We start from the raw sequence: 22,618 nt of genomic DNA, 5'->3' as shown, positions 1-22,618 counted from the left end.
TCTGATTGCAACTTTCAACCAAGTTTTAATGGGGCACAGTAACAGGAGAAGCAGTTTACAACCTCAGATAATTAGATCGTTTGCTTTTTCTCTCCCACATACATTTTTAGAGGATGACCTTTCATGAGCTAGAATAGCTATCAACATGTTTACATTCTGTTTCCCTCCATGTGACCCAACTGAAAGTGCTGGGTGAAAGGGCAGCAAAGAGGAAAGAAAAGAGAAGAAATTTACATAATCTAAGATACGCCAATCAGTTCAAAATAATCAAGACTTTATTTTCCTGAGATAGGCTCTAAAAACAGAAAATAGATTCTCTAAATTAAAAAAAAAAAGAAAAAGAAAAGAAAGAAAGGAGAAGCTAAGGCAAATGTGTGTGTGAGTGAAAGCCTGGGCCTGAGGCAGAAATAAGCCTCCAGCAGATCCTCAGGGGGAGAAGGACCTTTCTTATGTGGATGTCTCCACTTAGTGTTGCAGGTCTGTTTTCATTTCCTGCATCTCTGTCACCTTATAACTATGAAGAGTCCACATCTGAATGTTATAAAGCCACATACAGAAGTGGCTCAGGAGCAGAGTCACTTGCATTGGATGCCTGGAATCTGGTTCTGACTCACTTTTAGCCTTAAGCAAGTTTACTTAACTTTTATACCTCATCTATACAGTACAGAAGATAAAAGTGAGAGGGTTGAAAAGAGACTAAACCAAACAAAGACCTTGGAACAGGGCATGATGCATTGTAATTCAATTAATATCACCTATATTATTCTTACTCACAATGCCAATCAGTACCAAATAAATTTTTATATATAGTAGCACTTAATAACTATTACCGGCTCCTTCTATCTATAAAGAGTCTTGATGTTATGGCAAATCTTTATACCTAGCCACAAATTTGACCTATTATGCCATCTCTTTTTTTTTCCTTCTCTGCAAAATATTTGTCTGCTGAGATTGCAACCACCAAAAAGCAAGTATCAATGATATTCTGCACGCACCAACCCCTAAAATCCTTCAGCCGTCCAGGTGACAACACACCCGGTGCCGTGAATCCACCAGGATCCATGACACCAATTACCTTCCTACCTCTCACCTTTGCCATTTTTCATCACCCACAAAATGCAAAGTTCTAGGCGGTTTCCTCTCCTAGAACCTCAGCCTTGTCTGGCCCTGTATTCTTCCACCATGCCCTCTGGAACAGGATGACTGTGCATCTTTGACAAGCTCTCTTACCACCTCCTGGTCTATGTGAACCCCCTCGGGTCTACCCAAGGTCATGGCTCTCCCAGGCCTGTTGAGTAGACACGTGTAACTTCCCTCATATGACACTGAAAGCTGTGGTCAGTGTCCTGCTGTTATCTTCAGGCTGGTACTCAGGCCCACGTGCATAAGGCTGTCCTCTAAGTCAGTGGTCCCCAACACCAGGCCTGCAGACCAGTACCGGTCCGTGGGCCATTTGGTACCGGTCCGCAGAGAAAGAATAAATAATTTGCATTATTTCCATTTTATTTATATTTAAGTCTAAACGATGTTTTATTTTTTAAAAAAATGACCAGATTCCCTCTGTTACATCCGTCTAAGACTCACTCTTGACGCTGTCTCGGTCACGTGATACATTTATCCGTCCCACCCTAAAGGCCAGTCCGTGAAAATATTTCCTGACATTAAACCGGTCCATGGCCCAAAAAAGGTTGGGGACCACTGCTCTAAGTGGACCACCCACCACTGATGCTACCATGTTCCATTTGTCATTTACTGACCCCACTGGTCATTCCCTTGCAGTCATCACCCCTGCCATCACTCCGGAGGACTTAAACATCCATGTTAGTGACCCAGCTCCTCCCTGTCATGTCTACCTTTTCTACCAGTCAGCCCTATCTACCTCTGCAAACCAATCCTGAGCACACAGCCTGGATTCATTTTCATTCTGAAAACTCACCTGTCCACCTCTCCCCCTCTTTTCTCTCTCTTCCTATTATTGGAACAGAAGGAGTCAAGACTCTCAGGAGACTCCTAGCTCTGTCTCTTTCCCTTCCTGCCTACACTGAACGACATCTCTGCAAACACTTGATTCTCTAATCCTTTTCTCCTCCTCAATTATCTGTTCTGCAATGAATCAATGGAACAATTTGTTAGAATTCTCTACTCCCCTACCTAGAGAGAGAACAAGACACACAATGCATTGTCTTGTACAACTGCAATATGCAATCTCAAGTCGGTCTCCCACACCAACTGTCAAGTCTATTATCATTCTTCCAGGCTATTTCAAAACTCAATCCCAAAGTCACATTTCCTTTGCTCTATAAATAATTTTGCTTTGTATTCTCTGAGATAATAAAGGTCATCGGGCATGAACTCCCCTAATTTCCTGCCTTGTTCCTTCAAATTCATCCATTTCTATTCACCCTTTCTTCTTGGCCCTCTCTTTTGAAGAAAGGATGGATCTCCTCCTGTCCAAGGTTAGTCCATATATACACTGCTTCCAAAAATTAGGGGATCAAGGAAAGTGCAGATACTCCAGTACTTTCAGCCTTTTGTATAGTGCATTTTCACCAATAAAATAAGAGTTGGTTTTGCAACTCATTTGCATAATCAACAATTTTCTTTGACTTGTCATTTCCTTTTCTGATATTCTTGTTTAGTAAAAAAAAAAAATCAAATGCTTCCTATTTTTATTGCTTCATATTCATTTTGAAATATCCCATACTTTTTATGAGCAGTATATATGCTCTCCATCCCATGCTCTTCTGCCCCTTCCATGTTCCTACGTCCATTATCCTCTTTCTTGCTGGTATTTTTAAACCCTACATCTGCACTAGCTCTTTTGCTCAAAATAAAAACACAGGCACATCTCAGATCTCAAAATGAAACAAACAGGTCTTCACTGTACATCCCTACATTATTACCCCTTTTGTCGCTCTCTCTTTTCTTGAGTAGAGCTTCTTGAAAGGGATGTCTGTACTCAATGCCTCTCTGTCTCTCCCCTCCCTTTTTCTCGCCTGATGTAAGACCCCCAGATGGACTTCAGTCTCTCTTCTCTGCCTCAGCTGACAATCCTGATCAGTGTTTTGCTCTCACGGTTTGTGTAGCTTTACTTTCTCCTGAAAGGCATGTTCACATAGATCACCTGAACTTTTCCTCATAGCAAACTTAAGGAACATCACAAGTGTGCATGCTCTTGAGCTTCCCCTTGCCTCCAATACTCAACTTGTTTCTGAAAGTACTCATGAATTTTAAGGAAATCCTTCCTTCTGAAGTCTTGGCTCTCCATTCAATGCCCTAATAGTTCTTTCCCTTTTATACATGACTAGTTGGTTATTGGTATTAATATTTTTTTATTATTTTTTTAGAAGAATGAGACATTACCTTCCATTTATGGAACCACACAGAGTAGAAGAATAGTTTCTAGTCCTGACTACTGTCATTAAACTGCTGTGTGACTACAAACAATGACTTAACCCCTCTGGCCCTTCATTTCTCTTCAGTTTGATAGGGAAAGAAGAAGTCTAAAATTTCAAGGGTTTCTTTCACCTCTAAATCTTTTGTCACATAAAGTATATAGTAAGACAATTTTAAAGATTCATCTTAGGAATTAGATTAAAATTTTACCTTGTAAGTATGTAGGCAGCTTTTGTACATTTCACAAAATGCCACAGAGGTCAAATCTAAACTTTATAATGATTGTATCTACCAAGATCTTTGCCAGTCTTATTTTATCAGTGTTTTCTATGAGGAACTTCAAATCATCTTGGAGTGAAAATTATTAATAATGAAGAACAAAAGAAATCTACTACATGATTGCATTATTGATTTTTCTTAGATCTGGCACTAAGCTAGAGTCCAAAATCATTTTCAAATTCTTTTTCATTAATAAAATGAGTTCTGCTTTCAGAAGACATTTTTTAAAATCATTTCTCCAAAGTCACTGAACGGTACTATGAAGAAAACTTCTAATAAGTAAATGAACCAGTTTCTACCAATAAACATGGCTGCTTTCTCATGACCCACAAAGACCAAATGTTTTACTTTTAAATTGTCAGTGTTTTCTGCATATGTGTTTAATGTCACCAATATGTCATAAAATTGAGAGAGACCAAAAAAATATTCTGGATTCCATGTCAAGATAGCAATATAGAAAAATCCTAAGCTCACCTCCTCCTACAAACACAAATCTACAACTGCATAGGAAATAACCCCTCTGAGGGGGACCTGGACACTGAATGAACAGAGCCTCTGCAACTAGGGACAGCACCGAGAAGGATAGGAGAGGCAGGATACAGTCCTACTCAGGGAAAAACCACACCCCAGCAGAGGTGTTCTACAGTCGGGAGAAATCTCAAAGGCACAGAACTTTTCACTGAGAAGCCCGGGATTTAAGCTCCACATCAGGCACAGAATCCTGGCTTTCAAAATCAATGATGAATACATCCAGAAAAACTAAAGAACTGTGGGGAAAGAAAATCCCACCCTTAAAGGGCTCACATTAGACTCACTTCACTCAGAAATTAGTGCAAAAACAACAGATAAAAAAAGTACATAGGCTGCAGGTTAAGGAGTTCAACTTGCTAATCTTGACGTGCATGCTGGAGGGGCAGGAGGCAGCTGGGACTTTCTCTGGGGACTGAGACATTGCTGGAAGTCATTTTTGTGACCTTCTCCGGTGCTGACCCCAGCACTGGGGGGTGGCATTTTAGAATCTTCTTGTTAGCCTGCTAGTGCCAGTGGGCACACTGCTCTAAGAGTCCTGCCTATGCCTATGCCTCAGCCACATATCCTCATCTACCAGTGTGCCCACAGCAGTTGCAGCCCCACTACAATAAGCAAGCGTATGAAGCCTACACAGGAACGCCCCTGGAGTACCTGGATTTGGTGCCCAGAGGGGAGACTGTATTGCCAAACCCCACAAGACATCTACATAAGATCACATCTTTAAGCCTAGGCAACATAGCTGAGCTACCTAATACATAGAAACAAAAACAGAAAATTAGGCATAATGAGGAGACAAAGAAATATATTACCAATGAAATAGCAAAACAAAACAGAAAAATAACTTAAAAAATGAATTTAAGTGATCTAGTTGATAAAGAATTTAAAGTAATAATCATAAAGAGGCTCACTGAACTTGGAAGAACAAATACAGTGAGGACTTCAACAAAGAAACAGAAAATTAAGAAAGTACCAATCAGAGCTGAAGACTACAATAAGTGAAATGAAAACTACACTAGAGGAAATCAACAGCAGATTAGATGATACAGAAGAATGGACTTAGAGATCTGAGAGACATAGTAGTAGAAATCATCTAAGCTAAACAGCAAACAGAAAAAAAGAAATTTTTAAAAATGAGCATAGTTTAAGAGTACTCTGGAATGGCACCAAGCATACATACTAACATAACCTTATAGGGACCCCAACGAAAGAGGCAGAAAACTTACTTGAAGAAAAAAATAGCTGAAAACATCTTTAATATGGGGATGGAAACAGACATCTAGGTCCAAGAAACGTAGAGAATCAAACAAGATGAATCCAAAGAGGTCCACATAAAAACATATTATAATTAATATGTCAAATACTAAAAATAAAGATTCTTTTTTTTAATTTATGATTTTAATTTGTGTTTACATAGATTCAAGTGATCCACCGAATATATCTCTCCCCACCCCCTTATTTCCCTCAGCCCCCCCATGCCCCGCCGCCCAATGCCTTCCCCCCTTCCCCCCAAGATTTGCTGTCCTGTTCTAAAGAGAGATTCTTAAAAGCAGCAAGAGAAGAGCAACTAGTTATGTACAAGACAATCCCATAAGACTATAACCTACTTTTTCAGCAAAAACTTTTCAGGTCATGCCTAACCAGGCAGTGGCGCAGTGGATAGAGCGTCAGACTAGGATGCGGAGGACCCAGGTTCGAGACCCCGAGGTCGCCAGCTTGAGCGCAGGCTCATCTGGCTTGAGCCAAAAAAAAAAAAGCTCACCAGCTTGGACCCAAGGTTGCCGGCTTGAGAAAGGGGTTACTCAGTCTGCTGAAGGCCCACGGTCAAGGCGCATATGAGAAAGCAAGCAATCAATGAACAACAAAGGTGTTATAACGAAAAACTAATGATTTATGCTTCTCATCTCTCTCCGTTTCTGTCTGTCTGTCCCCATCTATCCCTCTCTCTGACTCTCTGTCTCTGTAAAAAAAAAAAAAAAAAAAAAAACTTTTTAGGCCAAAGGGAGTGACATGATATATTCAAAGTTCTAAAAAACTTCTAAGAATACTCTACCTGGCAAGAGTATCATTCGGAATTAAAGGAGAGATAAAGAGTTTCTCGGACGGCAAAAGCTAAAGGAATTCGTCAACCCTAAACCAGCCTTATAAGAAATGTTAAAAAGACTTCTCTAAGTGAAAAAGAAAAAGACATAACTAGAAATATATATATAAATATATGTGCGTGCGCGCGCACACACACACACACAAACACACGGCAAATATATGGTAAAGGTAGTAAATCAATCACTTAAAAAATTAGTATGGAGGTTAAAACACAAAAGTAGTAAAATTATCTAATTCTACAGTAAGTAATTAAAAGATACACAAAATATAAAGATGAAAAAATATAACGACACAGATACTTTTAGAATGCAATCAAATTTAAGCGACCATCAACTTAATAATATACTGCTACATACACAGGTGGTTAAATATAAACCTCTTGGTAACCAAAAACTGAAAAATCTATAATAGACACACAGAAAAATAAAGAGGAAGGAACCCAAACATGACATAAAGAAAGTCATCAAATCACAAGGAAAGAGAGTACAGGAAGAAGGAACAGAGAAGTTCAAAATGGCAATAAGTACATACCTATCAATTTTTAATGTAAATAGACTAAATGTCCAAACAAACAAACAAAACACAGAGTAGCTAAGTGGATCTTTTAAAAAGACCCACATATATGTTACTTACGAGACTTACTTCTAATCTAAAGACTTCACACAGACTGAAAGTGAAGAGATGGAAAAACGTTCTTCATGCAAATGGAAACAAAACGGAAGCAATACTTACACAAAATAAAATTTAAAACAGAAATGGTATCAGGAAACAAAGTGCATTAAATAATGAAAAAAGGACCAATCCAACAAGAGGATATAACACTTGTAAATACCTACTCACCCAACATAGAAACACCTAACTACATAAAGCAAATATTAACAAACATAAAAGAAGAAATTGACAGTACTACAGTAATAGTAGGGAACTTTAACACCCCAATTATATCAATGGATAGATCATCCAAATATAAAATCAACAAGAAAACAGTGGGCTTAAATAACACAATGGACCAGAAAAAATTAATATAGTTACTGGTATATAGAACATTCATGCCCAAACAGCAGGATACACATTGTTTTCAAGTGTACATAAAATATTCTCCCAAATTGAGCACATGTTAGGTCACAAAACAAGTCTCACTATGTCAACTATGTATCAATAAAAAATAAAAATATATTGTTTTCACATATACAAAAATATATATACATATATATATATTTATATATATATATATATATATATATATATATATATATATTCTCCCATCCAAGTACTAACCAGGCCCGACCCTGCTTAGCTTCCGAGATCAGACGAGATCGGGCGCATTCAGGGTGGTATGGCCGTAGACACATATATATATTCTGCAAAATGAATTGGAAACAAGTATTTGAACAATACAGCAATCATAGAAGACTGTTTACCTGAACAAACAAAGCAATGATGGCGATGCCATGCGGCTTCCCCACGGCCTCATCGATACTGCCAAACAGGGTGGAGTTCCAGTGGATCAGATGCAGCTGGGTGAGCAATAACAGACAGATCACCTCATTACTAATGTATTTCCATTTAGAAAACAAAGACACGGCGACTTTCCTTAACTATATATGTAGTTTCCATATATATATATATATGGAATCATATGCAACAAGAGCATCACAAATAGACTACTGCCTTCATCCAAGTTCTCTGTAGGAATTTCTTTCTTCTTATTTCCGAATGGAAGCAATGCCTAGTGGATTGCTGCCTGTTGAGTTCTGCTTTAGTCCTAATCAGGACCACATCTAAGGAGACTGGCAGATTTCACAATATTTACTTGCCTTTCTTTAAATGTCACACATTCTGGATTCAGTGGAACAAAACTGTGGGTCAGGGCACAAACACTAAAACTTGTTCAAACAATTAGTACCAGTAGTATTTCCATCAAGAATAAGATAAAGCCAGTCTCAAATTTGGTAAGTTATTTCAACACTCTAAGACTATTCAGAGATAGAATTTTTTTTTAATCTACATATTCTTAAAGCCATGGCAAAATAATGCATGCTGATATGAAGCTCTAAAAGAAGGCCATTTCCCTGGACTGGAGATAAAGAAAGTTTTGTCTGTGAAGGAATGACAAGCAACGCTCCAGAGAACTCCCTCCTTCCTGGTCTCATAAAGCTTTGTAGCTTTCCAGTTTATCTAGAATATGCACTTGTTTCCTCCAGCCCTGATAAAACACTTGCAAGAAGCCAAATTCAATTCCCTGCTTGGCTAAAATTAAATGGCCACTGAGGTTCTTAGTATAACAGTAGATAGCGAAGCCTCTCCCTAGAATACTATCTTTGTCACTGTAGCCTCTAATCAAGTTATAATTACTTACCACCTTTTAATACTGCCTCATTTCAAAATTAGTTCTAATCCAAAATGACATAGCTAAAATTCAATCACCATATCATTTTTGCATCCATATTAAAATATTATGGAATATTATCACAAAGATTGCCACAAATTTGATTTTTTTTTTTCCTGCTGAATTTGTCCAAGAATCTGATATTACAAAACTGACCACTAGAGGGAGGTAATGAGTCTTCTGTTCATAATATAAAAAATAGCAGCCTAGGAAAACACTATACCCAAAACCAGCATAGGTCAGGCTCAGGCTATGAAAATCCACATGGACTGTGACTGCCCAATAAATGTAACTGGCAAAGCACTGCCTTTAAGAAAACAATGTTTTATAACCTTTCAGTTAATAATGGAAGATCGACCGATTTTAGTCTTTTGCTTTTCCGGCTACAATAGCATAGGGTCCCAGTGGCATAGGTAAGTGCACAGAGGTGCAGATAGGAACTAGGTACTTTAACAAAATCAAAAAAGAAGGCCTCAGGTTGAAATCTAACTTTATTTGACAAATTACAAAGTTCAAATCAACATTTTTCTTACTCCTCATAGTCACATTATGGAATAATTTTTCTGATACAAAGCAAACCAAAAAAGCATGATTTGTTTTTTCTTTTTGCCAGCCTTCACACATTTAGAACATCATCATTCACACTGGCTCTTCAAAATACGCTTCACATTTTTTTGTGTTTAACACATTAAAGGTACAGACTCTTTTAATGTGTGCTGCACATGGTGACTTCATTGTCAAAGGCGTCATGCAAAAGAGTGACTGACTTGACACTGGATAAATCTGACAAATAGTCCCTGAGCCGGGTGATCAAGGTCAGCATCAACAGTTACCAGTCACACTGATAGTACAGATGGTTAATTCAAGTACCAAGCAAATTTCCAGCACATTCTGGAAATCAGTTGTAACCTAGTATGTATTTAATTTTATGTAGTGGTCACTCAGATGCACGACCCACAAAAGCACTCCACAGTTTATTTCCCGTCAGCTTTAGCTCACTCCGTGTTCTCCGACCCCTTCTTCATTCCACCTGTATTCGTCTGCTAGGGCTACCATGACAGAGTACCATAGTTTGGGTAGTACAAACAACAAATACATATTTTTTCACAGTCCTGGAGGCCAGAGTCCAAGATCAAGGTGTCAGCAGGTTTGTTTTCTTCTGAGGCCTCTTTCCTTGTAGAAGGCTTGTAGAGGGCTGCCTTCTCCCTGTGTCCTCATATCATCTTTCCCTGGGCGGGTCTGTACAAAAATTCCTCTTCTTATACGGACACCAACCATCCTGGATTAGGGCCTGCTCTAACAATCTTATTTTAGCCTAATTACCTCGGCTAGGATCCTATCTCCAAATATGGTCACATTCTGATGTACTAAGAGTTAAGATTTCAACATACAAATGGGGAGAGACACAAATTAGTCCATAACACCATCTAGCCCACCCTTTCCACACCTTAATGAAGTTTTTACTATGCTCAAAAGCTTGAATTACCTTATTTCCCCATGTATAACATGCACCCTTTTTTGAAAAATTGGAGTCTAAAAACTGGTTGCATCTTATACAGTGGTTGTAGAAGTGAGGCACTTCAAATGCCATAGGCCAGCGGTTCTCAACCTGTGAAAATACATATATATTATACAATACATTTTTAAATAAAATATGTATTTCCGATGGCTTTAGGCGACCCCTGTGTTTTGGTCGTCGACCTCCACCGGGGTCGCGACCCACAGATTGAGAACCGCTGCCATAGACGGAACTGAGGACGAGGCAATATATGAAGACACTGATTCATCATCAGACACAGATGAGGACAAGCTAATGGATGGGAGTTTTGACAGTAATGAGTTATATAATTTTATGATGAATAAAACTTGAGTTCAATAACTTTATGTGATACATCTTTTTCTCCAAATTTCAGGCCCCTGTTAAGGACACTACTCTTTTATGGATTCTTGCTGTATTGGCCAAGACTTTGCTTAAAGGCTTTAATCACTGTAAAAAAAAAAAAATAGAAGACTAGATAAAGAAGATGTGGCACATATACACCATGGTATACTATTCAGCCATAAGAAATGATGACATCGGATCACCTACAACAAAATGGTGGGATCTTCTTTTTTTTTTTTTTTTTTGTATTTTTCTGAAGCTGGAAACGGAGAGAGACAGTCAGACAGACTCCCGCATGCGCCTGACCGGGATCCACCCGGCACGCCCACCAGGGGCGATGCTCTGCCCACCAGGGGGCGATTCTCTGCCCATCCTGGGCGTCACTATGTTGCGACCAGAGCCATTCTAGCGCCTGAGGCAGAGGCCACAGAGCCATCCCCAGCGCCCGGGCCATCTTTGCTCCAATGGAGCCTCGGCTGCGGGAGGGGAAGAGAGAGACAGAGAGGAAAGAGAGGGGGAGGGGTGGAGAAGCAGATGGGCGCCTCTCCTGTGTGCCCTGGCCGGGAATCAAACCCGGGACTTCTGCACGCCAGGCCGACGTTCTACCACTGAGCCAACTGGCCAGGGCCTAATGGTGGGATCTTGATAACATTATACAGAGTGAAATAAGTAAATCAGAAAAAAACAAGAACTGCAGGATTCCATACATTGGTGGGAAATAAAAACAAGACTAAGAGACATGGACAAGAGTGTGGTGGTTACGGGGGGTGGAGGGAGGGAAGGAGGGAGAGGGGGGAGGGGTGGGGGAGGGGCACAAAGAAAACTAGATAGAAGGTGACAGAGGACAATCTGACTTTGGGTGATGGGTATGCAACAGAATTGAATGACAAGATAACCTGGACATGTTTTCTTTGAATATATGTAAATATATGTACCCTGATTTATTGATGTCACCCCATTAAAATAAAAATTTATTTATAAAAAAAAACAAAAAACAAATTTCAGGCCCCAAAATTAAGGTGCGTCTTATACATGGGGCAATGCGGTATTCAAATCCATTTCTGTTCTCCCACAGTTCCTTCTTTAACCCTAGCTTCTTGAATTCTGCCTTATAATAGTGTTGCTCTGTTCCCTAAAGCAAAGCCATCCAGACACAGGAAAAGTATCAGTGCAGGAGAAGAACTAAGAGTACCTGGTGGTAACTAAAGGGCACATAAGTCTGGCAATGACAGGAAAGATGAGGCTGGAAAGCTAGAGGGACTCAGATTGCACAGAGCTTTAAATTTCATCATAACTGTGTTTTGAAAATCACTAAAGCAATATTGCAGTGAATATTATTATTACTTATGCTGCTTAGACACAGCAAACTCCCCCATATCAGTATCTTCCCTTAAAAAGTCCTTTTGACAGTATGAAGGTAAATTGCAAGTGTCAGACATGAGAAGCTAAGGGATAGGCCGGGGTGCTACCACTGAAGTTCCAGCTGAAAAATGATGACAGCGGTGTGGGATGGTTACTATTATGAGCCAACACGGCAAGGCTATGGTAATTGGCTGTTTGGTCAAACTCCAGTCTCAATGTTGCTCTAAAGGCATTTTTTTTAGATATGACAACCTTCAAATCAGAAGACTTTGAGTAAAACAGATTACCCTCCATAATGTGGGTGGGCCTCATTCAATTAGTTGAAGGTCTTACAAGCAAAGACTGAGGTCCCCTAAAGGAGAAGCAATTCTACCTCCAAATAATGGCATATAAATTACATCTGAGTTTCCAGTCTTTAGCCTGCCCTGAAGATTTTAGACATGCCAGTTTTGACAACCATATGAGCCAGTTCCTTAAAATAAACCTTAATTTGTCAATAGATAGATAGATAGATAGATAGACAGATAGATAGAAAGATAGAAAATACACATTAGTACATGAATGTAATCCATTAATAACTATGGACATATTAGGATGTGCTTCAAATTTCTTTTATAAACAAATGGTTTTGAATGGAAAGGCATATGATACTAAGAATATGGTTTAGAAAATGAAGAAGTGGTCCACTGAGTCTAAGGGAGGCTTAGGAGAGGTCTACACAGACAGCTAGTAGTATCAGGGCAGGGGCGTTAGAAGATGAACTTCAAAGCCTCACAGTGAACAGGCTCTGGGGTATATCTGGTCCGCAGCAGAGTACAGAATGCAGAGGTAGAAACACAGCACACTTCTGCAATTCTACAGATCAATTCTTAGAGGCAGCTGCTCACATAAAAGACCCTGGAGCTAGAAATCACAAGCCTTAGAGTCTTGTTTCAGTTCCACAACTCTTCAGCTCTGTGAACTTCACAGGCATTAACTTCTTTGAGCATCAGTCTAACATAAAGAGTGCTACATCTTAAAAGCTTGGTTTCTTCACAGCTTTCTCTGACCTCCCACAGTACACTCTCTATATTCTTATCACATTTTGCTGTCATTAGCATTAGTTATATGTAACCAACAAAGGCACAGGAGCGGGATGATGAATTTTGAGAATGGAGAGCAGCTTACTAATTTGTAGTGAAGACAAGTATATAAATGTCCCTTACCATTTCTAAAGAGTATAAGAGTTAAACTGTATTATTACTACATCTGCCGCCTAGACTCGGTCAGTCCCATTCTCCTGGGTCACTTCACTCCCTCAGTGTTTATTGGACTAAAGATGATGCCACGCAGGACTCAGCCTCTCCAAGGCCTCTAGAGCCTTGTAAACACACAGTACAGCAGGTGGCACAGGGGCTGCTTCTTGCCATTTGAACCCAAACTCCAACTATAGTTAACAACAGTAGTTTTAAAAAAAAAAGGGGAACAAGAATTCTTCCTAAGCTGAAACAATAGGTCATTCTCCATTCTACCTACACTGATTTTCTCCCAAAAGACAAAAGGTTTGGCTTTCTCCCAACTCAGGTATACCAAAGTAAAGAAAAGTGGTTTTCTTTTCTTTTTTTCTTAAGTGAGAGGCGGAGAGGCAGACAGACAGACTCCCACATGCGCCCTGACCAGGATCCACCTGGAAAGCCCCCATCTGAGGCTGCCGCTCTGTTGCTCAGCAACCGAGCTGTTTTAGTGCCTGAGGTGAGGCCATGGAGCCATCCTCAGTGCCCTGGGACAACTTGCTCCGACCAAGCCATGGCTGTGGGAGGGGAAGAGAGAGAAAGAGAGAGAAGAGTGAGAAGGGTGGAGAAACAGATAGTCACTTCTCCTGTGTGCCCTGACCAGGAATCAAACCAGGGACATCCACACGCCAGGCCGATACTCTACCACTGAGCCAACTGGCCAGAGCCAGAAAGTGGTTTTCTACAACAATTAAAACAAAGTCCTCACTTCTTCTGTTCTCCCTACCTCCATTCCCAACACTCCCTAACCCCAGAGGCCTCAATGTCTGCGGCCACAGGTGTGCTAACAATGTATGTATTACAAAGAAATAACAAAGCCAAGACACGTTATTACTCTACTAGCATCATTCCTTCCTATGAAAAAAATCTGACCGTGGGCTAACAACAGTAAACATCGTTTTATGGCTTTAGAGAAAATCTCTGACCGAGCTTTTGCCATGGGGCTCACAAATTCAAACTGCCTGCAATCGATTATCCTGCTATGCCATTAGTACCTGTGAAATATTCATCTTAATGTACTTAACTCACAGCAATAAATTTGTCCAAAGTTATGAAACTGTGACAAGCCGTAGCCTTATAATCATTTATTTGTCACTGAGAAAAATAAGTTTGAAGATTTCATGGCAGCCTAACAGAAAGCTATCTTCAAGATAAATGAGGTTTATTATTAACATAAATAACATGGCAGCATTAAAGAACAAAAGAATGAATCATGAGAAATGTGAAAAGCAGCAAAAACTGCAAAGGCAATTATGACTCACAAATGTCTTTCCCCAGCCCCGTGCACTTACACAAGTTCTGTGAACTCTCCCATCTTCAAATGCTTAATGGACATTTCTTTTCGAATGGCTTCATGTCACCTGAAGCTGAGCATTTCTAGAACTGACATCAATTTTCTTCGAAAAAATAAAAATGACACCCTCTCAGTTTCTTGATGGAGCCCCCAACCTCCCTGGCTTGAGATACTGAAATTCACCCTTCATCTCCAATTCACAAAGGCCTTTCCTGGCCCCTAATTGTTTACATTACAAAGCCCAACTAACTAATCACTTTCTTTTTTTTTTTTCTTTTAAATTCAAACAAGTGCATTTCTTTAACAAACAATTACATTGTTCTTACTATATGCCAGGTACAATTCCAAGCATTTTACAAATATTAACTTAAACCTCATAAGGATCCTAGAAGGTTGGGATACTCTTATCCTCACTTTATAGGTGACCAACTAATCTCTCTTTAAAACAGTTCTCACCACATTTTCTCTGCTCAAAAATGTCTAGTTTTCTTATTTTACCCATATCAGGCTTAAATTTCTCTAACCTCATTTTAACTATCCCTAAAATACTCAAATCAAGTGCATCTCCTGACCCCACACAACACTCTCATTCCACTTACATTCCACTCTCTTAAAATGCTGTTCCCCACTTCTCCAAATTCCATCTCTCCTCCTAGGCCTCGACAGGCACTGAGAGGTAGATTGGAGATAGAGACTTGAACCAACTGATACACAGGAAAAGGGTTAACCAAGGTTTCTGCCCTACACCACTTACCAAGAGTAAGATGAGCTCAGTTTTAGATGAGCTGAAAGTGACATCAGGACAGTCAGACTGGTCTCCCAGAAGTGAGAGCTGCAGAACCAGACTGCCCTGAGGAGGAGGGGCTGGCGGCACAGAGTGCAGGAGTTCACAGCGCATGGCCAGTAGTCACGGCCGCCATGGTCATGCACATGCAGGTTCCCACTGAATTTGAGCAGACAGTAAAGGAACAGTGTAGTCAAAAATTGGTGGGCCATTCCTTTATTAAAGTCTCGCACCAGCTGATGAGCAAACACACAGGGCATTCAGGGTTCACAAAGCCACTGACACATTCTCTGGTTCCACAAACAGGAGAATCTTCTCCGGTTTCTCCTGGAATCAAACAAAGGCCTCAGCAGTCTCAGCAGAGCTCCCAAAGCCCCTCACCTCTGGTTCCCCATCTGCACACCTTCTCCTTCCCTGACAACACGGCTTCTCCTTCTGCACTCTGCATTCTATTCTCTCTCACTCGGCAAACGTGGCTTCTTTCTCAGCACTCTGCAAAACTCTCTGCTTCTTCTGCTCCTCTGTGCAAACGTGGCCTCTTTACTCCTTCTCCCTCCGCTCTCTCTTTTTAAAACTTTCTGGCATGAAAACCTCTCTTCCAGCAAACATTAACAAAACAATGGCCCTTCCCAAGCAGGAAGGTAATCTGCAATTTCAAAGACCACATATACCTGATGCTGCCCAGCGCCATTTTGTAACAATAAAAGTGAGCAAACTCAAAAAAATACAAATTTTACAAATTCATTTGCCCAACACCCAGATAACTACAGACAGCCTCACAGAGTCAGGTCGAATGAGGAGCCACTGAGCCATTTCACCCGCAGGTGTTGTAAAGTACCAAAGGCTACAGAATTAATATTAATATTTTAGGAGGCTTGGAGAACATTTTATTAATTTGGGTTAAGGTGTGCAGAGAAATTGTGAGAATAGTCTCTGTACTGTGTGACTGGCATAACCAGGATGGCCCTTGGCATTGTATTGTAAATGCAAGGGGAGGAAAACATGGATTCCCAGACATTCCACCACACCTGTGGGGAAAGGTGTAAATGGCTAGCCAGGTGCAGGAAGAGAAAAGCCAAAATAAACCTTTTCTTATAGCAATGAGTCATTTGTGGGCATTTGTCCCCACGGAAACTACCTCTCCTATGTAAATGCGTGTGTGACTCTGGACAGAGAGATAGCAGATAAACACTAGATAATATAGGAATGCCTTTAATATGTAAAGAGACATCTTTCTACCATTGTGTTGGCTTGTAAATTTTGTTTTCTCCAAAATGATGTATGGTTTGCAAATTGAACATGGTCCTATCATGTTAAAGGACATATGACTATAAACAATAGTGGTAAGGGGCTTCTAATTGCAATTTTTGCTTCTGTACTTCCCACTTACAAAACTATAAAAACTAAGTAGAACAAAGGGCCGGCGCACTCTCCGTCAGATTTCTGTCGGAGTTCCCGTCCTTTGGCCAAGCTAGACAATAAAGCTTTGATGTGTAAACGATGGACCTTGTTCCTGTCTTCCATATTTCGGGTCCCTCCGAATCTGGATTAACACGGCCATGGACCAAGTCACAAAGGGTCTGTCAGAAGGGCAAGGGCTTCAGCTTTGGGGGATAGTGACATGAGGAGAAGAATATCAAATATGCAGAAGGAAACTCAGAAGATTCCCAAGTCCTGCTGTACAAGAGAGAACCGACTTTCTAGAGGAAATGGTGGTCCCGGGTGTCAAGGCTAAAATAGCTACAAAGAAACAAAAGAAGATGAAGACAAAAAGAGATTTTGGATCTATTTTTTAAGATTATTGAGAAAACAGTTGCAATACAACAAAAGGAACACAGCAGAATGTAAAGACCTGGGGATAAAATGAGGGGCAAGGTGGGCAGGATCAGACAACAGACATCACAAGGCAGCTGCAGTGAGTGCTAAGTGATCTCTTTTTAATGGGGAGAATCAGTATGCCTGTGTCGGAGCAAAATTCACCTTTCACTTTTAGTATTCTTTAATCCTTTAAAGTAAAACCTGAAAAAAATCACCAGCTGCTATAAATGTTTATGTCAGAAGTACTCAATGCACTTAGGAACACAGATGTAATTGATCCTGAAAAACATTTTTCTGCCAAACCACAGTCAGCGAGATCTTCCCTCTGAGCTGGGCCACTCACTCCACAGTCAAGATTCGCAAGAGGAAAAGGCGTCATGGAGAGCACAGACTAGTCTCTGTGTCCTGACTTTGCCTGATCGTTTTTTAAAATCCAGCTAGATTTTGAGTTTTAGAAGCCAAGCACCTCACCTCACCCATGTTCTGTCATGCCTAAAATAAAATATCCATTCTCAGAGCCCCCAGCAAGAGCTATCAAATAAGAAAAAGGAAAGAAAAGTCAATGTCTCCACTATGCCCGTGACCCTAGGAGTTGAAAGAAAGAAGGTATTAAGCACTGAAATGTTTTTGAAAAGAAAAGGAAACTGGTGAAATGTTTGAGTAACAAAAGGGGAGCACTAAATAACTGAAAAGCAGCAGGGTAAGCGCCTCTCTCCAGACCGCACTTAATTACTTCTGTGAAGCAGCCATTCCTCTGCAGATAAATTGAGATTTAGTGTATATTACTTTCAGGTGCTCCTGCACTTTAAAGTGTCATTGTCAATATATTATGCAGCTATTATTCAGAGAAGGACATTCAAGTTGTAGACAGATATAATAGTGACAAAGCGCTGTACAGCATGGAATGGAAAATAAATTATTTGAAATTCTATCTCTGTCGCTTCCTTGTTCTGTTTGCCTAAATTTAATTATGCATCTTTTTACATGGGTAAAAGAGACATAGGAGGAGGTGCTGAAGCATCTCAGAGCACCTTCACCCATTTGTATATTAATATCAAAAGGTATTTATAGTGTTCTTTTTTCCCTATTACCTTTCTTTATTGAAATATAATTGACAAATGACATTGTATTAGTTTTAGTGTGTACAGCATAATGATCTGCTATATGTATACATTACTAAACTATCAGCACAATAAGTTTAAACACCCATCACTACAATTAGGTACAGTATTTTTTCTTGTGATGAGAACTGTAACTCTTAAGATCTACTCTATTAGCAATTTTCTTTATTCTTTTTTCTTTTTTTAAGTGAGGAGAGGAGATAGTGAGACAAACAGATTCCTGGCAACTCCAGTAGGGCTGATGCTCAAGTATCGACCTATTTTTAGCACCTTAGGCTGATGTGCTCTGACCAACAGAGCTATCCTCAATGCCTGGGGCCATGCTAAAACCAATCAAGCCACTGGCTGCAGGAGGGGAAGAGGGAGAAAAGGGGAAGAGGGAGGAAGAGAGAAGCAGATGGTCATTTTTCCTGTGTGCCCTGACCAGGAATTGAACCTGGGACATCATACACCAGGCCGACATTCTATCCACTGAGCCACCGGCCAGGGCCAGCAACTTTCAAATATACAATACAGTGTTGTTACTTACAGTCACCATGCTTGTGGGTCAAATAAGTTTGCAAATATGATGTATATGTTTGCTCGTTATAGTTTGCATTGGGTGTGGGAGACAGGCTGTAAGCAGGCAGGGTTCTTATAGCCTAAGGCTTGGTTTTAAGACTAAGCCTTTCCCACCCTTTTAATTCTAAAATCTTCTCAACACTAAGCTTTTCCTCACACCCTTGACTGTTGCATGATGTGGGGTGGTGCACTCTTATGAGGAATCCCATTTATGCCTCAGATAAGTGGACTTTGTATCAGAGACTTCCTTATTTGTACATTGGCTTAAAAGTTTGGATTTCTATACTATAAAATGGGGACAGACCCGGGGCTCACTCTTGGTTCCTGAAATTAGCACTACATAGGAGAGGCAGTCAAAATGGCAGAGTGCTGAAGGAGAAGCCAGTTTGTGCAGAGTTTGTGCAGAGAGAAGGAGATGGGGAACAGAGGTGAATGAGGCTGGTGAGGTAGAAACCTTTGATTCTAGGAAACTCGGATGAGTCGGTAGCTTTGGAAGCCCTGAATGGAAAGTGAAGTTTTTTCCCACTGTGTGTATTTCTTGCCCACCGGGTGCAAGCTAGGATTAAAGGTAATGGCCCACCAGTTCTTGGCTCCGTTGTTTCATTACCGTCTGTCCAAATCAAATGTGAACCTGCATGGACCAGGCGGCTGTAATGGTGGCTGTGTCTACTGACCATACAATGCTGTACATTACATCCCAGGAATTATTTATCTTTTTTTTTTAAGAGAAGAATGAAGAGAGAGAGGAGCAAGAAGATATAGAGTGAGAAACATCAACTCGTAGTTGCTTCACTTTATTTGTTCACCGACTGCTTCTCATATGTGCCTTGATTGGGGCTCAAGCCAAGCAAGCAGACCTTTGGGCTCAAGCCAGCAACCTTGAGATTTCAAACTGGGGACTTCAGCATCCCAGGTCAATGCTTTATCCACAGTTCCACCACTGGTCAGGCAGGGATTATTTATCTTATAAATGAAAGTCTGCACTTTTGACCATCTTCACCTATTTTATCCCACCCACCCCACCCAGACCCCCACTTCTGGCGACCACCAATCTGTTCTCTGCATCTATGAATTCCTGTTTTTTAGTTTGTTTGTGTTTTAGGTTCCACTTATAAGTGAGATCATACAGTACTTGTCTTTGTCTAATTCATTTCATCTAGCACAGTGCCCTCAGGGTCCACCCATGTTGCAGAAAATGGCAAGATTTTCTTCCTTTTTTTTGGCTGAATAGTAATATAGTGTTCTTAGGACTCAGAATTCTCATTCTAAGGATTCTATGTAATTTACAAAAAGGTTGTTTTTCAAAGCAAAATGATTATCTCTCTGAATGCTAATTTCCTTGTTTACTTTGAAATTATTTTCCTGTTAGGAATAGAGTATCGTAATACTGTTACGGCTATTCTCACAAAAAGTGAAGTTTCCTTTATAAAAGAAATTCACTTTGAAAGGTTGGAAAAGGGTTGTTGGAGTAGTCATATGAATAAAAGAAAAAATGCATCATTTTGAAGTATTTTGTTTAATGTAAGATCGGAAGCAGTTAAAACTGATTCTTAGACATTGGTTTCAGGATTTTCAAAAAATACCCTCTCTTTCTTTAAGACACAAACAAACACAAATCCCTGAATTGTGGGTTATGAGTGCAACTAAATTTCTGTGACTGGAATTCTCTATATTTCATTTGTTGTTCCATAAAATAGAGAGATTGTCAAAGTATCTTGATGTTACAGAATGTAAGTCACATATAGATTGCATCTGTTCACTCTGTACAGTGAATCAGTGAGTCATGCCTGTTTCTCTTCCCTCTCTGCCCCCAAATAAGAACTATAGCTGACAAATGAGTTCTGAAATAATGTCAGCATCCATCAAAACATTTATTGAGTCCAGATAATATCAAAGTTTATAGTGTTCACTGCTTTCAACACTGTAAATACAAAGAGCTCAAATCTTTTTATAAAAGAATCCAGGGAGTAAATAAACAAAAATATAAAATTGATAGTTCAACACAAGAAAAGATGAGTGAAAAAGGGTTAGTGTGCAATATAAATGATAGAAGATGTTTGGGTATTTGTATCTATTTACTGAGCTCTGATATTACATTCTCCACCAGGCAGCTCTTTGCAAACATTACTTCACTCAATCCTATCACGTTTATAATGGTTGCTGCAATGACTGCCACCAACACCCCATCTTAACAAGAAGAAAACGGAGACACAGAGGTGAAGTAGCCTGCCTTATGTTGCACTGAGACCAAGTGGTGTAGCTCTACCAGCTCTGTGCCAGTTCTCTTCTCCAAAAAGGGAAGGTAGAACACTGATTAGGGAAGAATTCACAGTGTGAATGTTCACCCAATACATGGAGGAATGACACACATTGTTCTTACAGAGACAAAAAAAAACAAGGAGAAAGAAATGGAGAGTGTGCAACCCAAGAAATGACTAGTAATCCAGTCAGGCTGTGCCCAACACCCACAGCACACGGTGTCGAGCTACACACCTGGTGTGAGCCAACACTCACTACAACCTCTGGGGAAACTACCTGAGCTCCCAGAGTCTCAGCTGGAAACGAGAGATCACACCATCTGTACCTGTGTAAGGCTATTCCAAGGAAAAGCTCCTGGTAAATATAAAGTAAATGCTGACTAAAGCCAATTAGAGTGGGGAGGAAGAGGAGGAGACAGATGCAATGGGAAGATGGGCATGGCTGTATGGTATTTAAAGTCCAAGGTCTTACGTGAGGTAAGTTGGGCAGAGAAAGACAACACCATATGATTTCACTTGTATGTGGAACCGAAAAAACAAATGAAAAAACAAAATGAAACAGAGAGACAGACAGAGAACAGGAAGGGAATTAAGAAATACAAACTTCCAGTTGTAAAAATAAATCATGGGGATGTTAGGAAATATAGTCAAAAATATCATAACTATATATGATAATAAGTGGTTATGAGACTTACTGTGATCATTTTATAAGGTATATAAATGTTGAATCACTATGTGGTACACCTGAAACTAATATAATATTGTTTGTCAGTTTAAGTTTTTAAAAATTAATGAAAATAAAATGCTCATCTCCATTCCATTTGGTTCTGTTCTTGTTACGCTGTCTGAACTCAACTAATTATTTTCCTAAGGTTTAAAGATAACTAACAATGCTTTCCACTCTAGAAAGCCAGACCACTTCCATCAGAGTCACAAATTCCAGTGCATCTAGGAACTAGGCTGATAAATGAGGGGAAGAAGGTTACGAGGCAGGGAGAGGAGAGCTGGGAAAACCGGAAAATCGGCGCCCTGCCTGAAGCTGTTTAAATTCCAAAATTTAAAAAATAGAATGCTAGCTGAACCCTTCCCTAAAGCCAACCCAAAGGCCACAAGTTTGCAACCTCATTAATATTCTAAAGGTACATCATTAATATTCTAACACCAAGATCTCCTGCCTGAAAGAGACCCTGAAACCATCCGAACTACCTCTGCTTCTTGCCAGGACCAGGACATCCTGTGGCGCTTTCCTCCCTCTTCCAGACCTAAGGTCAAGTTGTCAACCTTCTGGTCCAGGAGTCAACCTCTGCCTCTGCTCCACTCCATTCTTCTCCTGACCACTTGAGGGTCTTTGGTCCGTCCATTCTGTACTCTCCTGAGCCTTTGACCTGAAGTCTCCCTCTCTATTAGCTCCTCATCATTTTATCAATCTGGGCAAATTTTTCTCAGCTTTAAAAAAGAAATCACAGCAACTTCCCTGACCTCCATCTCTCCTCCATCTTTCTTTCCTCGGGGCCAGGGAACCTTGCCGGGCTGGATATGCGCTCTGTACTCAATAAAGCCGTTTATTATTCC

General features: G+C 40.1%; 1 protein-coding gene across 2 annotated transcripts in view; it reads right to left on the bottom strand.

The window, feature by feature from the left end:
- The window catches only part of CA8 (carbonic anhydrase 8), a 113,897-nt gene that overhangs the window by 50,202 nt on the left and 41,077 nt on the right, over positions 1-22,618 (bottom strand). For both annotated transcript variants that reach the window (XM_066379001.1, XM_066379000.1), the window contains exon 4: positions 7,728-7,823. In XM_066379001.1, coding sequence (XP_066235098.1) covers positions 7,728-7,823 — 96 coding nt within the window. The remainder of the gene's footprint in view (positions 1-7,727; positions 7,824-22,618) is intronic.

This window comes from Saccopteryx leptura, chromosome 3, assembly GCF_036850995.1.
Source record: "Saccopteryx leptura isolate mSacLep1 chromosome 3, mSacLep1_pri_phased_curated, whole genome shotgun sequence".
NCBI lineage: Eukaryota > Metazoa > Chordata > Mammalia > Chiroptera > Emballonuridae > Saccopteryx > Saccopteryx leptura.
Note: the sequence above shows the minus strand (reverse complement) of the source record. Positions and strands in the feature narration are given on the sequence as shown.